This window comes from Mytilus galloprovincialis, chromosome 2, assembly GCF_965363235.1.
Source record: "Mytilus galloprovincialis chromosome 2, xbMytGall1.hap1.1, whole genome shotgun sequence".
In the NCBI taxonomy this organism is placed as follows: domain Eukaryota; kingdom Metazoa; phylum Mollusca; class Bivalvia; order Mytilida; family Mytilidae; genus Mytilus; species Mytilus galloprovincialis.
In genome coordinates this window covers 43,369,294-43,386,816 of record NC_134839.1, presented here as the reverse complement: position 1 = coordinate 43,386,816, position 17,523 = coordinate 43,369,294, and the positions used below count along the sequence as shown (strand labels likewise).

Below are 17,523 nucleotides of genomic sequence, written 5' to 3'. Positions count from 1 at the left end.
ACCAAATTTTTCCCATGTAAGGGGGGGGGGCCACAACCCCCCCACCCCCCCACTGATCCGCCTATGGACCTGGTACAGTTATTGGACAGGACAATGTAGTTGTGTTTATAAGATATGGAGGAACTTATGTAAGAGTGCATGAATGTAGGATTTTAAGAGATATTGATGAACAAAAAGATAAGAAAAACAAACAACAGGAAAAGAGGGTAACATTGAAAGAAGGTCTAAAAAATCCAAACTTGAACAAGAATAAGGCTGAGCATGAAGTACTTTATTATGATAGTGATGAAGAGGAAGACTCGCATGCCAACAATCAGTCAGACAATGAACAAGGTGAAAGTGACAATGAAGTAGAAGGACATGAATCTGAATTAGGAAGTCAGGCAGGTGACTCTGAACTAGACAGCAATAATCCTGTGAATCAAGGGCATGAATCTTATGAGGAAAGTCGATCAGGAGGTGACTTGGAGCTCGATAATGATAATTATGAAGATACTCCAGTGAGTGAACAGAGCTATGAGCAAGCAACTTCTGTAGTACACAGTAGAAGTGTTAATTCTGAGTGTAATAAAGCATTACTTTTAAAAAAGGACCAAAAAGTGAACTTTAAAATGCCAAGTGATGATACTCCATGAGAAGGAGTTGTTCTGAGTAGAGCTGGTAAAGCATCATCAAGTAAAAAGAATTGGTACAATGTAGAATATAGGAAACCTGAAGACCTTAAAGGTAACAAGTTATCAATAGACTTAAGAACAGTTGATAAATTGCAAGATGTAAAGTCTGACACAGATCAGGATACAGAGGATGACGAAGAATCAGAAGAAGCATTATTCAATGAGATTGACTTTTGTGATGAGCGTAAAGCTAAACTTGAAAATTGGAAGAGAAATCATGTTTATCAAGAAGTTGAAGACTATGGTCAGTCATATGTATCCACTAAATGGGTATATACTATAAAAGAAGCTGATAATGAAATACACAGGAAAGCAAGACTTGTTGCAAAAGGTTTTAAAGAAGATTATTTGGATGAAATACAGAAGAACTCTCCTACATGTGACAAACAATCTCTTAGACTCATTCTTTCAATCATAATGCAAAAGAAATAGTCCATCATTTCAATAGCCATTAAAACTGCCTTTCTGCAAGGGGAGAAAATGCAAAGACAAGTTCATCTTCGTCCACCTAAAGAAGCTAATGCTAATGGAAAACTCTGGCTTTTAGAGAAATGTGTGTATGGTCTTGCAGATGCTTCTTTGAAATGGTATAAAAAGGTTAAGAAAACCCTAAATGAATGTAGAGGTACTGAATGTCTCAAGTATGCTTACTCAATTTATACAGCTCTCATTCTAAAAGGTATGTTTAGTACTTATTCATTGTCACAACTTGTTCAAAACAATATAACATTATCTATGAAAAGTGAGGAAAACTCATGTTGGTAACATGTTGCACAAACGCTGTTATATGTCTGATGTAAATGGTATTTCTTGATCCATGTGATATGGGGTCCCTGTTGTTAGGTAGTTCTGACAAGCAAATAATGATTTCAAATCCCAGCTACCGGTATATACAATTTATTATTATTATGGTGTAATTTCTTTTGGGCTCATAATGCGTTTAAAAGTAAATCAATTGGTTCTCTGTCATACTAGGAAGACATTTTATGGAACTCTGCACTTATATTCAGAAATAATAAAAAAACTGTCAATTTGATATAAAAGTTTCTTGCATTTTTATGCTTAACAAAAAGTCCCATAAGTTGCATGCCTGTCGTTTTAACACACCATTTTAGTGATGGCATGATTCAAGATACTGCCTTCTTTTTAATTCCAGTGCTAATTTTCTGAATTCTGCATCTGATATAGATAGAGATATAGATAGAGAATCAGCAATATTGTTATTAGTATATGAATCAGTATCAGTATCTGTACATGTACTTGTATCTGTATTTATACTGTAAATAAAAATAAAAACCGACATGGGAAGTCCAACCAGGCCTACAATACACCGGTGAAATACAAGCGAAGTAAAAGAATACATTTAAGTACATTAATGTTTCTGGGGAGCTATCTCAGAGGAGTACAAATAATATTTCTTATACTGCATGAAATGTTCACCTGGGGAGATCAAAGCAGGTGTAGAGCAATATACAAAAGAGAGTATGAATGACCTGTTGAGATCCCAACTGAGTAAACTAGAGGCTTAGAGGCTCTAAAGAGCCTGTGTCGCTCACCTGTATTCACTGATGCGTTGGAAATTATGTAAAATAAGGTTAACATCATAATTGATAGTATAAGATATCATTAGATACTATAATAATATTTAAGATGATAGCAAAAAACTGCAAAATTTCCATAAAATTACTAGCTGAGGGGCAGCAACCCAACAACTGGTTGTCGGATTTGTCTGAAAATTTCAGAGCAGATATATCTATGCTGCAGATTCAGAGATATAAACCAATAACTGCATTTTACCCTATGTACTATTTTTAGCCATGTCTGCCATCTTGGTTCTTGGGCAGGGTCATCGGACACATTTTTTAAACTAGATACCCTTATGATGATTGTGGCCAAGTTTGGTTACATTTTGTCGAAGTCTTTTCAGAGAAGATGTTTTGTAAAAGATTACAAAAATTAAGAAAAAATGGTAAAATTTACTATAAAGGGATATAACTCCTGAAGGGGTCATCTGACCATTGGGGTCAATTGACTAATTTGTAGATATTACTTTGCTGAACATAATGGCTGTTTACAGTTTATCTGTATCTATAATAATATTCAAGATATTAAGCAAAAACGTCAAAATTTCCTTAAATTAACAATTAAGGGGTAACAACCCAAGAACTGGTTGGCCGATTCATCAGACAATTTCAGGGCAGATAGATCTTGACTTGATAAACAATTTTAACCCATGTCAGATTTGCTCGTTATGCTTTGGTTTCAGAGTTATAAGCCAAAATCTATATTTTACCCCTATGTTCTATTTTTAGCCATGGCATCCATCTTGGTTGGCTGGCCTGGTCAAAGGACACATTTTCAGCTCACCTGGCCCTTTCTACAAACACATCACCATCACCAAAGCAAAATTTTGTCATGAATCCATCTGTGTCCTTTGTTTAATATGCACATAGACCAAGGTGAGCGACACAGGCTCTTAAGAGCCTCTAGTTTAAACTACATATCCCAATGATGACTGTGGACAAGTTTGGTTAAATTTGCCTTAGTAGTTTCAGAGGTGAAGATTTTTGTAAAATAACAAAAATTTACGAAAAAATTGTTAAAAATTGACTATAAAGGGATATAACTCCTTAAGGGTCAATTGACTATTTTGATCATGTTGACTTATTTGTAGATCTTACTTTGCTGAACATTATTGCTGTTCACAGTTTACCTCTATCTATAATAATATTCAAGATAATAACCAAAAATGGCTAAATTTCCTTAAAATTAACAATTTAGGGGCAGCAACCCAACAACAGGTTCTTCGATTCATCTGAACATTTCAGAGCAGATAGATCTTGACCTGATAAACAATTTTACCCATTTTAATGATATATCAAATGAGTTCCATCTTTTCTTTTTTTATATTTCCTCAGTACTTTTGAAATGTTACATAATTCTATGACTAGTTGGTTCATTGCAGTCAATTCAAACCATACTTACTATGATTATAATTCTGAATCTTATTTTTTCTATCACTGGTTCTAAATTGACAATAATCTGTAATATAAAAATATATTTCATTTATCAATAAAAAAACAAGAATGTGTCCCTAGCACACAAATGGGGGAGAGGGGGGGTGGGAACCCTAATTTGGCATTAAAATTAGAAAGATCATATCATAAGGTATATATGTTGATTGGACTTCAACTTCATCAAAAACTACCTTGACCAAAAACTTTAACCTGAAGCGGGGCAGACGGATGAACAGAAGGAATAGAATGGACGCACAGACGAGAAAACATAATGCCCATAAATGGGGCATAAAAATAAAAAAATATCATACTTTTAAGTATTTTCTTGTTGAGACCTGAAAAACAGTTGTGCTATGTTGTAATATGGTGGTATCATTGTCATCGACTTCAACAAGGGGTGTTTAACGACCTTAACTGACCATTAACCCCTTCATGGTAGGCTCTGTAACCTGGAGCGTTTGAATTTTTTTAACATTAAATGAGTTTTGGAGTGCATGCCGATGCAGACCATTTTATGTACTGTACAGCGTTGGGATTGCTGTAAACAATGATTTGTGTGTTATTGAACCATACTGCAAGCGAAACATCTAGTAGTAATCAGATAATCAGGACTTGATCCAGCAGTGCATTCAGTTGCAAGATTATGTGACGGAAGTTTTTTTTAGATGGTTCTCAGAATAGAATCCTGTACGGCTTCTGAATGGATGATACAGGATTGGAATTACTTTTAATCAAAAGCTTATCCAATAAGATTTAAAGTTCCAAAAAATCAAATTCAGATTTTACACAGTATAGAAAATATCTTCCATTTCTTCATGTCAGGGCCATTTAAAATATACCTTTTTCATAAAGCATAAAAAATAAGACAATTTTTTTTCAACTGCATTGTAAGTCAATTTTTGCCGCATGACCACATATATTTTTTTGGTTGTTATGCAACACTGACATTCTAGTAACAGGAACCGTACATGTTTTTCTCTAATTTGTGTAGTCTTCAAGAAATAAAATATGGAACATCACTGGTGTCCTACAGTAAATGCATTACAAATAATTGTGCTCTTGTAACCACAAGGGGTCTCTAAGAGCCTGAATGTCTCAAATGGATAATTTTTGTGTACATCTTCCATCAATAATTATTGCTGTTAAATGTATATTAATATTCACATTGCTTAACATTAAGCCATTTTATATATGCATTTTTACATTATATTTGTTCATGATTTTATTATTGGTTGGTGATGTTGTACCCTTTTAGACTTGTTTTATATCTTATTTGTAGTGTACTGTATCATAATTATATGATCCATCTCCCCATAAGATGTATCATTGGCTTTTATTCAGTCATAATATATATACATGATATATCTATATAATAATTTTATGAGTATTCATTTAAGAAATGAATTTATAACAAGCGATAAGGCTTAAATTAAAATATTGTTTGTTTGCCCTTTACTGACCGACCCTATCAATTCGTTCCGCCTGAAAATCTTTTATTTGTATTTACCAGCAAGATTTTATTTTATTTTATTTTTTCGTTCCTACCAAAAATCTTATATTTGTATTTCCCGCTCAAATCCTCGGGTTTTATCTTTACGTATAAGGTCCAGTCCGTTTGGTATCACCTGAGCGTTTGACATGAACACTTGCATTTGAAGTTTCAAAGCATTTGTTTGAAATCGATGTTGAACGCTTTCTGAAATCATGATATGAAGTACGTTACTCTGTACCTTTAAACTTAAAGAGCAGGGTTCATTTACAAAAAAATTCGTTTGATACAAAAGTATTTACGTGTGTACAAACTAATTTGTAAACGGACGTTGTATTCTATGTAGGGATGGCCTTTTGTGATCCGCATATCAAAATGATTATGTTAACGATGCCGCTAAATTATTTATATCTGACATGAACCAAAAGTGACAAAACCCTGTAAAGTGGAGAATATCTGGCAGTAAAATCGCCAAGTTTTCCATACAGATCATTTATAAATGTGATGCAAAGTACGTGACAATTGAGTTTTAAGTCTTATAGCATTTTTATTGGAAAAAAAAGGCACACACGAAATTTGTAACACTCTAGGGACTTTTCTACTAGTAATTTATGTCTGCCCGGACATTATCTTACCAGTACAAAGTTATCTCTTATATATTTTTTTTTCAAAACTAATAGTCCCAGCGGAAAACTTATTTGCAAAAACAAACGGACAAAAAAATGACATTATGCAGATTTTGTATCTATAAAATAAAATATTTTACCTACCTGCCTACCCAAGACAAATAATATACCGAGCCAAGTTATTTTTTTGGGGAAAAAAATAAAATAATTTACCTACCTACCTACCCTGTTTCAAAACATAGGGTCGGAAAAGGGCAAACAAACAATATTTTAATTTAGGCCTAAGTAATGTCAATTTGCACTTCCCCGTATTTATACAATCTGTTACCAACTTCAACTGATTATGGGATATACATTTCCCCAACTTATTTGTTATTCAAGAGCTTGCAGCTCCTACTCAGATTTTGTAAATGTCACCAGTGTCTGGACAGAAAGTTAATGAACTAGGGGTACATGAATGTCATAGAACATCTCATCCTTTCTTCTAAAAAAGATCATCAGAAGGTACCAAGACCTTGTTGATAAATATTCTGTATCAACTTCACAAATAATACACAATGGTCATGAAGTATAGATTCTGCGTATTGATGTTGTTTGTCATCTTAATACGTGTTAAAGTGTTCTTTTATTTGTCTTAATATTACTTGTACTGTTTCGTCTGTTTTTGGTGATATTCATTTGACGAGACTATACTTATGCATCCAATCATTGTGTTGTTTGCATTATCTTTCATATTTGCTTTGTCTGTGTGACTTTTTGTGTTTCTTTGATACATATGACATTGCTCTGATCTGTACTAACACATCCCACTATTGTGTTATTGTTCTATTATAATTTTTGTATTCTGGTCTTTCATATTTGCTAATGCTTTGCCTATATGCCCTTTTGTGTATCTTTTATACATAATGATGTTGCTCTTTTTTAGAAGAAATACGCAAAAAGCAAATAGACAGGACGCAAGAAGGAAATGTAAACTTCTAATTTACATTCTTCAGGATATGCTTATAAACTATAGACTATATTATTTTTATACATTGAATGACAAAATTATCTTATATCTCTACCTGTCTGACGTTTACATTTTGACGTGAAGCGCGTGGTTCTACGTTAGAGTCAATGTTAATCTGGCAATTCCGTCCCAGTGCTAAGGTTGTTCAGTCATTTAAGGCTGGATTAGGCATGCATAAATAAAAATTCAAAAATAAGAAAGCAATGAAAGAGGTTGTTAAATTTGATATATGCCTTTTTGTTCTTCTTTGTTAAATATTTGTTTGTTTTTATTGTTATTAAGATACTTGTGGTACTTGTACATCCTGTCATTATTTTTTATGATATTCTCATATTCTTGTCATTCATATTTGCTAATGTGATTTATCTATATGCCTTTTGGTGTTACTTTGATGCATATAGCGTTGCATGTATTCATACATCATGTTATTGTGCTATTGTAAAACTTGTTTGTTGCTTGTCATTCATTTTTGCTATGTGCTGTGTCCATATGCCTTTTTATGTTTCTTTGCTATATATGACGTGGCTCTGTACTTAAACATCCCATCATTGTGTTATTGTACTATATATAGATGGTAAATTTGTGTATTCTTGTCTTTAAATTTTGCTAATATGCTTGGTCTATATGCCATTTTGTGCTTCTTTGTTACATATTTGTCAGTTTTTTTAAGTAATTAAGATTATAAAACAATGTTGACTGCTGTATCTTTGACATTTTTACCTATTGTCTATTTGAATTCTATAGATTAGATTAGATTTTATTTTATTTAAAGTGCAACCTGATACAATATACATGAAATTACAATTACATTTCAATACATTAGCAATAGTATACCATATCAGCCAGCCTTTAGAGGCTTATGAAGCACTAACAATATTCATACAAGATTATAAACATACAAAGAAATATATTAACTCGATTATTCATTCTGAGATCTGAGGTTGTCTTAAGTTTTTATAAAAATATTTCTCTCTTTTTTTTGTGTTTGTTTTTTTACATCATTGCATAAGTGGTGGTTTTAATATGTTAATTGTGAAATTCTCATTTAAAATAGATCTGTAATATAAATATGTATAATTTGAAAACATTTTAAGCTGGAATTGCTTCCCTTTAAAATCAAGAGCAAAAATAATTTAGATGATGAATTCAATTAAAGTATACATAAAATTTTTCTGTATGTGTTCAGTACTAGCTGCTGTTTGCACAAATTGTTTCGAATATCAATATCAAATCAATTTCCGAATATATCATAAATGAAAGGATAAAAAGTGGATGTTTTTCATATGAAAGTGTATGTAACATATCAATATGAGTTGCTTCCCTTAGCCACAGAGAAATGTTATTTTGATACATGTATATTGTCTTTTTTTTATTGTTATGTTGCATTCTGTGTATAATGTTTAAAATCAAATTAGTGATATAGAAAATAGCCCAGGAAATATCGAAATACAACATGTACAAAAGGTATAGATATCATATGCCAATCAACTTATATTATATAAAATACAGTAATACTTTTCTAATAAATGCTGTTTACAATATTTCCAAGTAATATGATACTTAATATAGAAAAGATATAAATATAGTAGGGCATTTCTACTAAGCTCGTATATTATAAATTAATAAATGTCATCATTATTCCTATTTCACTACTTTTAATGTTTGCACAACAAACACATTGTATATTGTAAAAATAAATATTATTTGCTATGTTTTTCAAAATTTCTTTTGGTTCTATACACTGTGCACCACACTATTTATATACTCGAGTCCTTATATGCTTCTCTTTTAGGTGCATGAGCAAGTTATTATTCTTCAAGATATACCTTTCCTGTTCTAAATATAATAATGAAATTTACTTATTAATAAGTGAGTTTTTGTCCATGTGTAGGGGAGACAATCAACACTAATTATCTCCCCTGTCCCAAGTACTATTGTTTAGACAAAAAGCAAAATAGTAAATTCTATTAATACTAAAAAATCATACAAGTGATAAAATAATGAATTATTTTACGGATAGTAGTATTACATTCTATCTGAGCACATACATACATATGTTTCTGAAGCTATCCTTCTAACTATGCTAGTTCAGTTTTCTATTTAGTTAAAAGTTCAAAACATGTATATTTTAAAAAAAGCAAAATGATGGTTTTCAAGTATTATCTCATCTAGTAAACATTTCAACTTGGAAAAGAATTTTTATCTTATAAATGTAATATGAATTTATGTCTGTTAAAAATTATTGTTTCTTTTCGAATAAATATATATCATCATGATCATGTAAAGTTGTAAAGGGTTTTATTCTTCAAAAAATAAAATAAATATAGAAAATATAGTATAGTGATAAAGAATATTTTATAAAAAAATAGAGATATAATGTGTGAAGTACATATATTTATAATTGAAATAAAGGTTCATACCAACAGTCTATTGATAGTAAAAAAAAATAACTGTAGCAGTAGGTAAGTTAATATTGTTAATATTTTGCTGATCTAACATCCAAGGAAACTGTTAGGTAGTTTGCAACTGCACATATTGATTCTGGCGATGTCAAGAGGGTTTTAAATTGTTCTTCGTCACTTAGTTCTTGTAAGTCAATGGTAAGTTTCTGATTGGCAATGTTAAACATAGTTTGCCTTTCTTGGTCATACGCTGGACATTTAATTACAAAATGAATCTCATCTTCTATTGCTTGTTTGGTACAAAGTTTGCAAATCCTTCTTTCTACTGGTAGTTGCCTATATCTTCCTTTCTCAATTTCTATAGGAAAAGTTCCACTTCTCAGTTTTGAAAGCACAGCACGTTTTTTTGTTGATAATGTTTTCAGAAGTGTTGGTTCTTGGCAATAATCAGATTTTATTTTTATATATGTTCTTAATTTAGGCATACCTGCACATTCCGCTTTCCAGTTTTCTGCTGCTATAGTTGTTAATCTATGTTTAACTAGACCAAGAAAGTTTTTGTTACTCATACCGAGTAAACTACTCATATTGTAGTGGTTTAGAAGATCACATTTACCCAATATTGTTTTAATTTCTAAAGCCCAACTATTTCTCCTGTTCTTTTCTTTTTCACTTAGATAGGCAATCTTTGGTAGTCTATTGCTTGACATGTTAATTATTCTTGCCCATAGTCTGATCATGTTCAAATGGTGTCTGAGTTGAACTTCCATCCAGCATGTTTCTCCTGTTAAATATGGAATGGGTGCTCTTTTACCAACGCCTAGAAATGTCCTTGCAGCTCTAGATTGCAGTTTATCAGCAAAGTCATATTTTTTGAACCCCCAAATTTCTGAGGCATAATCTGCCACCGGGACAACTGTATTATAATATAGTTTTTCGTAAACTGGAAAACTTAGTCCTTTTATACTGAAATGTTTTGAAATCATAGCACCAAGAGCTCTACCGCCAGCTTCATGTAGTAGCTTAACTCCTTTAGCAGAATATATTTGCAGAAAAAAATTCTTAAAAATTCATTTTTTCAAATTAAATATTTTTTTCCTTGATGTATGTTAATATATGATATATACGAACTCAGACTATTAATTTCATAATTTTGGGTCAATAATTAAAAAGTTTCCCATTAGGTCTCTGTGTTAGTTTTATTTTTTGAAGTGTTGATTACCTGATGGAGTTTTTGAAGTGTTGATTACCTGATGGAGTAAGTATAAATAGTGTAATGGTCTTCCAATCAAAACAAAAACAACATACATGTGCTTAAATGTTTGTTTATTTATACCTTTTTAAATATTAAAAGACACCAATGAAAATGATCATCACTTTGTAGTTTTGATTATTAATTTTATATCATTATATAAGTTAACTTACTATACACAAGCTTTTCGTGCTTTTATTAATGTGCAAAATGCACGTCTTGGAAGCAAACAGTTTAGGAAAATAAAATAACATGTTTTTAAAGTTGATAAATCCTGTCATAACTCGCGTCCACTAACTTAACATATGAAGGTAAACATATAAACAATATTCATTTTCATATGTTTTGCCTACTGTTTTACTAGTTTATACTATATTGAATATTTTCAAAACGGAATATGGAAAATGCAGAATCCTATCATATATAGAACAATTATTACAATCACATGACATGAATTCTAATTATGTTTGCTGGTCAGTAAAGTTCATCTTTACATTCAAATATACAATGTCACAGGGTACAAATAAATAAACATAATTAAGAGCACATGTATGTTGTTTTGGTTTTGGTTGGAAGGCTGTTACACTACCTATACTTATTCCATTGGGTTATCAACACTTCAAAAAATAGAATTAACATAGAGACCGTAATGGGAAACTTTTTTAATTATTGACCAAAATTTATGAAATTAATAGTCAGAGTTCATTTTTAGCTCACCTGGCCCAAAGGGCCAAGTGAGCTTTTCTCATCACTTGGCGTCCGGGGTCCGGCGTCGTTAACTTTTACAAAAATCTTCTCCTCTGAAACTGCTGGGCCAAATTTAACCAAACATGGCCAAAATCATCATTAGGGTATTTAGTTTAAAAATTGTGTCCGGTGACCCGGCCAACCAATTAAGATGGCCACCATGGTTAAAAATGCAGTTTTTGGCTTATAACTCAAAAACCAAAGCATTTAGAGCAAATCTGACATTGTAAAATTGTTAATCAGGTCAAGATCAATCTGCCCTAAAATTTTGAGATGAATCAGACAACCCGTCAATAGGTTGCTGCCCCTGAATTGGTAATTTTAAGGAAATTTTGCTGTTTTTGGTTATCATCTTGAATATTATCATAGATAGAGATAAACTGTAAACAGCAAAAATGTTCAGCAAGTAAGATCTACAAATAAGTCAACAGGACCAAAATGGTCTGTTGACCCCTTTAGGACTTATTGCCCTTTATAGTCAATTTTTAACCATTTTTCGTAAATCTTAGTCATATTACAAAAATCTTCTCCTCTGAAACTAATGGGCCAAATTAAACCAAACTTGGCAACAATCATCATTAGGGTATCTAGTTTAAAAATTGTGTTCAGTGACCCAGCCAACCAACCAAGATGGCCGCCATGGCTAAAAATAGAACATAGAGGAAAAATGCAGTTTTTGGCTTATAAATCAAAAACCAAAGCATTTAGAGCAAATCTGACATCAGGTAAAATTGTTTATCAGGTCAAGATCTATCTGCCCTGAAATTTTGAGATGAATTGGACAACCCATTGATAGGTTGCTGCCCCTGAATTGGTAATTTTAAGGAAATTTTGCTGTTTTTGGTTATTATCTTGAATATTATTATAGATAGAGATAAACTGTAAACAGCAAAAATGTTCAGCAAAGTAAGACCTACAAAATGGTCTGTTGATCCCTTTAGGAGTTATTGCCCTTTATAGTCAATTTTTAACCATTTTTCGTAAATCTTAGTTATCTTTTACAAAAATCTTCTCCTCTGAAAGTACTGGGCCAAATTTAACCAAACTTGGCCACAATCATCATTGGGGTATTTAGTTAAAAAATTGTATCCGGTGACCAGGCCAACCAACTAAGATGGCCGCCATGGCTAAAAATAGAACATATGGGTGAAATGTAGATTTTGGCTTATAACTCTGAAACCGCAGCCTTTAGAGCAAATCTGACATGGGATAAATGTTTATCAAGTCAAGATCTATCTGCCCTGAAGTTTTCAGATGAATCTGACAACCTGTTGTTGGGTTGCTGCCCCTGAATTGGTAATTTTAAGGAAATTTTGCTGTTTTTGGTTATTATTATGTTAAGCAAAGTAAGATCTACAAATAAGTCAACATGACGGAAATGGTCAATTGACCTCTAAGGAGTTATTGTCCTTTATAGTAAATTTTTAACAATTTTCATAAAATTTGTAAATTTTAACTAACATTTTCCACTGAAACTACTGGGCCAAGTTCATTATAGATAGAGATAATTGTCAGCAGCAAGAATGTTCCGTAAAGTAAGATGTACAAACACATCACCATCACCAAAACACAATTTTGTCATGAATCCATCTGCTTCCTTTGTATAATATTCACTTAGACCAAGGTGAGCGACACAGGCTCTTTAGGACCTCTAGTTAACATACATCAAGGAAAAAAATATTAATTTGAAACTAGAGGCTCTTAAGAGCCTGTGTCGCTCACCTTGGACATGTGCATACATGTATTAAAGAAAGGAAATAGATGGATTCATGACAAAATTGTGTTTTGATGATGGTGGTGTGTTTGTAGATCTTACTTTATTGAACATTCTTGCTACTTACAATTTTTTCTATCTATAATAAACTTGGCCCTTTAGTTACAGAGGAAAATATTTTGTTAAAAATTACCAATTCAGGGGCAGCAAGCCCAACAATCGATTGTCCGATTCATCTGAAAATTTCAGGGCAGATAGATGTTGACTTAATAAACAATTTTACTCAGTATGTCAGATTTGCTCTAAATGCTTTTGTTTCAGAGTTATAAGCCAAAATCTACATTTTACCCATACGTTCTATTTTTAGCCATGGCAGCCATCTTGGTTGGTTGGCCGGGTCACTGGACACATTTTTTAAACTAGATACTCCAATGATGATTGTGGCCAAGTATGGTTGAATTTGTCTAAGTAGTTTCAGAGGAAAAGATTTTTGTAAAAGTTAACGACAACGACGACGACGGACGACAAGTGATGAGAAAAGCTCACTTGGCCCTGTGGGCCAGGTGAGCTAAAAATGAATTTATAAGAATTTTTTTCTGCAAATATATAGAAGTGAAATGGACAATATTATGTCTGTTTGTTTTGTACATACTTCTTTGTCAATATAATGGAATTTGATGCGACTGTGAAAGGTTTAGGTATCTATAAAACCAGGTTCAATCCACCAAATTTCTACATAAAAGAATGCCTGTACCAAGTCAGGAATATGACAGTTGTTATCCATTTGTATGATGTGTTTGAGCTTTTGATTTTGTCATTTGATTAGGGAATTTCAATTTGGAATTTTCCTCAGAGTTCAGTATTTTTGTGAGTTTACTTTTTACCAGTCAAAAAAAAAAGTCAAATCTCTATGACGACAATACATTTGATTGCCCTCACAGTTATCACAATGTAAAAATAATAGTACTCTTAAACACCAAAGGAATATGTTTATGACTAATTTTTTTTTATTGCAATGAAAAGGATAATTCATTTCCTACAACTGTCAAATTCAAAGGAAATTTTTTTTTGACTCTTTTTCGTATGCAACCAGATGTTTGGTATTAAAACAAAAGAGGGAGTTCAACTTTCCATGGCTGAGTAACAATTGGATTCTAAATAATTAATTGTGTTATGATTTTAGATTCTATCAACAGCCAAAGGGAGTAAACACTAGAATATTTTGTTAGAGCTTATGAAATAAAACTGCAAAATATGTTTTATCGTCATAATAGTTATTAAATCTATACAATAACATCATACAAAACAGTGTTATGGCTACAATGTCAATGCTTCAATGTTAGTACTTCACATATTTTCTGAAATTCTTGGGGATAACAAAAGTGAAATATGTTATCATGACAGGAGGTAGCGGTTGGTACGGCAACCGCTGTACCAATATGTTTGTTGGTTCTGCATGCCAACCACAGTATATTGTGTGTTCTACAAGGATCACCAGTCCTGCACCCTTCAATTATGATATCTTTATTACTAAAATATATGCTATGAAATTTGAGATTTATTTACCCTAATGCGTTATGTTTATTCTGAACAACATGTACCATTAAGGTTCTATACTTGGTCCTCTTTTGGTTTGTGTTATTTATAAATGACCTTCCCATATGCATTGAAAATTGTGAAACAGACCTATATATGCTAATGACATCACTCTTCATAAATCTGAGAAATACATAGAAAATATACATGATGATGTTCAAGAAGATTTATACAGATTTATATGGCTTTCAACAACTCATTTCATTACTGTTTGTCTAGCTAGGAATCATAGTGATCCAATTAACAATATATAATTTTACATCTTACCAGCACTGTTAGCAAACAGGATGCAAAGAATGAGGTCAGCAGCATTTCATTACCAAATAAAGCTAAATAGCTAACCAACAGACCAATCAGCAGTCCATACAATATAACTTTGATCTTATGTGAGTCTGTGTAACCAAGAACATATGTACCAAAGACTGCAACAGTCTGAGTGAGTAGTGCAAACTGGGCAAACTGTAAAATAAAAAAATGACTTCTATTCTTTAGTGTTTCCTTACAGCATCATTAAAATAATATTCTGGATTCATTATTATTTGTGGGATACCAATTATCATTGAATTTGTGGGTATTAGTGAACCACACATATAAATGTTCAACAAAGAACAAATTTTCTAAAGCAAACTTTTTCAAAACTGTGTAATTTATTTACAATTTTTTCCCCTAAAAACTCAAAATTGGTACTCACAATAAATGAGGAATGTGTATATATAAGGACACAGATGATGCACCGCTAACATATAACTTTATAAAGGGACATGACTCAAGAACTGAAAGTGACGCTAACAAACTTTGAGCTTTGTGGTAATAAGCATTATATATATAAAATTTCATAACAATTAGTTGAGAAAAAGTTACGTTAGAGAATGGAATAAAAAAATTCAGCAATATTTCAATGTGTAAAGGGGCAGAACCCTAGAACAGTAATCAAAATGCTTGAAAGCATTGTAAAGATAAAGATTGCTTTAATTTATCAGTGGGAGGCAAAATTAAACATTGCATTGTATAAAGCATTGATTGTAGTGTATTCAACTATAATCATAGCTAGACAAAGGAAGATATCTACTTTAACAATGACATCATTGATATTTAAGAACAAAATTAGATTCTTGCACCTTGCACAAGTTATGTAATATTCGTGAAAAGTATACCATCATTTTATAACATAAATATCTGACCATAAATTTCATCAATAAACTTCCGGAAATGTTCATGGATAGAATGTTAAGATCAATGAACTATATTTTGTGTATATATAAGATTGAGATATCAAGTCATTTGATTGCAGTTCATACTTGATCTGTGTTTTGTGTATAAGTTTCATAACATTTGGTTGAAGCAAGTAACAGTTAGAGAACAGAATGAAAAATTCAGCAGTTTGTTGCATTTTCAAAGAATAAAGTTCAATTACTTCTCAATGTCATATTAGAAATTTATGAAAATCAAAAGGGAGCTTAAATCAATAGATATAAACAATTCACCAAAGTTTCGTGAGAATTGCTGAAAGCATTTTTGAGTTATTGTCCGAAAACTGAAAAATCACCCCTTTGTTAATGAATATTAAAACCCCATAACTCAGAAATGTAAAGTCTAAACTTTATAAAAATCTAAAGAGAGCTCATACCAATCATTTTTGATGTGTTTTGTCATTAGATTTTGCCATGTGATTATGGACTTTCCGATTGGATTTTCCTCTGAGTTCAGTATTTTTGTAATTTTACTTTTCACAACAATAGATATAAACAAATCATTAAAATTTTATTCAAATCGGTTTAAAAGTTTTTGAGTTTATGGTTATATTTGTATTGGATTTTCCTCTGAGTTCAGTATTTTTGTGATTTTACTTTTCACAACAATAGATATAAACAAATCATTAAAATTTTATTCAAATTGGTTAAAAAATTTTCGAGTTAACGTCCCACATGTTAACTATGGATGGATGGACAGACGGACAATGGTATACCATAATACATTCCTTAAATGAGCATATAAAAATGTAATAAGTATTGTGTATAGGTTTCATAATGTTTGAATAGGGCAAAGTTACAGAACAGAAACTAAAAATTAAGCAATTTTTTTATTCATAAAGGGGCATAACTTAATAATGGTTAAAGTGATGCCACCAAACTTCAACTTGATTTGTTTTTTGTGGTAAATAATAAGCATTGTGTATAAGTTTCATAACATTAAGTTGAGCTAAACTGAAGTTAGAGTATGGAAACTAAATATTTTTAATTTTTTTTTCCAATTATAAAGGGGCATAACTCGATAATAGTTAAAGTGACCCCACTATAATTCAAACTTGATCTGTATTTTGTGGTAATAAGCATTGTGTATAAGTTTCATAAAATTTAGTTGAGGCAAAGTTAGCAAACGGAAACCAATTTTTTGACGTACTGATGTACATACAGATGGACAAGGGTAAAACTTTATGCCCCCTCCAATACAGCGTGGACATAAAAATCCCACAGAGTCCCTTCTATATGGACTTTTGCCAAATGGAAACCTCAAATCATGTGACTTTTGATATGGATTATGGAGCTCTCCTTCCTTCTCAATATGTATTCTTTCAAAATAATGTCACTGGAAGTTGCTGCATGAATACCATGCATTTGTCTGTCATTTTGCATACTTTCATGCAAGACTTAAAACCAACAAAACACTGAAATCTTACCTGCCATGGAAGCATGAAACTTATAGTTGCTATGGAAATGAAGGCACTGTGTTTATATCCTGGATTTCTTATCCTTAAAATATCAATTCACATTGTACTACATACATGTTTATGCATACATAAATAATCATTCTCTTACATTTTCTCTCCTCACTTATCAACATGTTTAATGAAGTTTACTACATGATATGCAATTTGCAGTGTTGAAGGCCATACGATAACCTTAATGCATTACATTCTTGTCCTTTGATCTTAGATGGATAGTTGTTCATTTACACATTAACATATACAAATCTTATGTTTTTTTATTGTGCAACAAT

General features: G+C 31.7%; 1 protein-coding gene across 1 annotated transcript in view; it reads right to left on the bottom strand.

Moving 5' to 3' along the window:
• The window catches only part of LOC143063641 (protein C-mannosyl-transferase DPY19L1-like), a 312,490-nt gene that overhangs the window by 201,719 nt on the left and 93,248 nt on the right, over nt 1–17,523 (bottom strand). The window contains exons 9-11 of the mRNA XM_076235893.1: nt 17,204–17,276; nt 14,794–14,985; nt 3,660–3,716 (exon numbers count right to left, since the gene is read on the bottom strand). Coding sequence (XP_076092008.1) covers nt 3,660–3,716; nt 14,794–14,985; nt 17,204–17,276 — 322 coding nt within the window. The remainder of the gene's footprint in view (nt 1–3,659; nt 3,717–14,793; nt 14,986–17,203; nt 17,277–17,523) is intronic.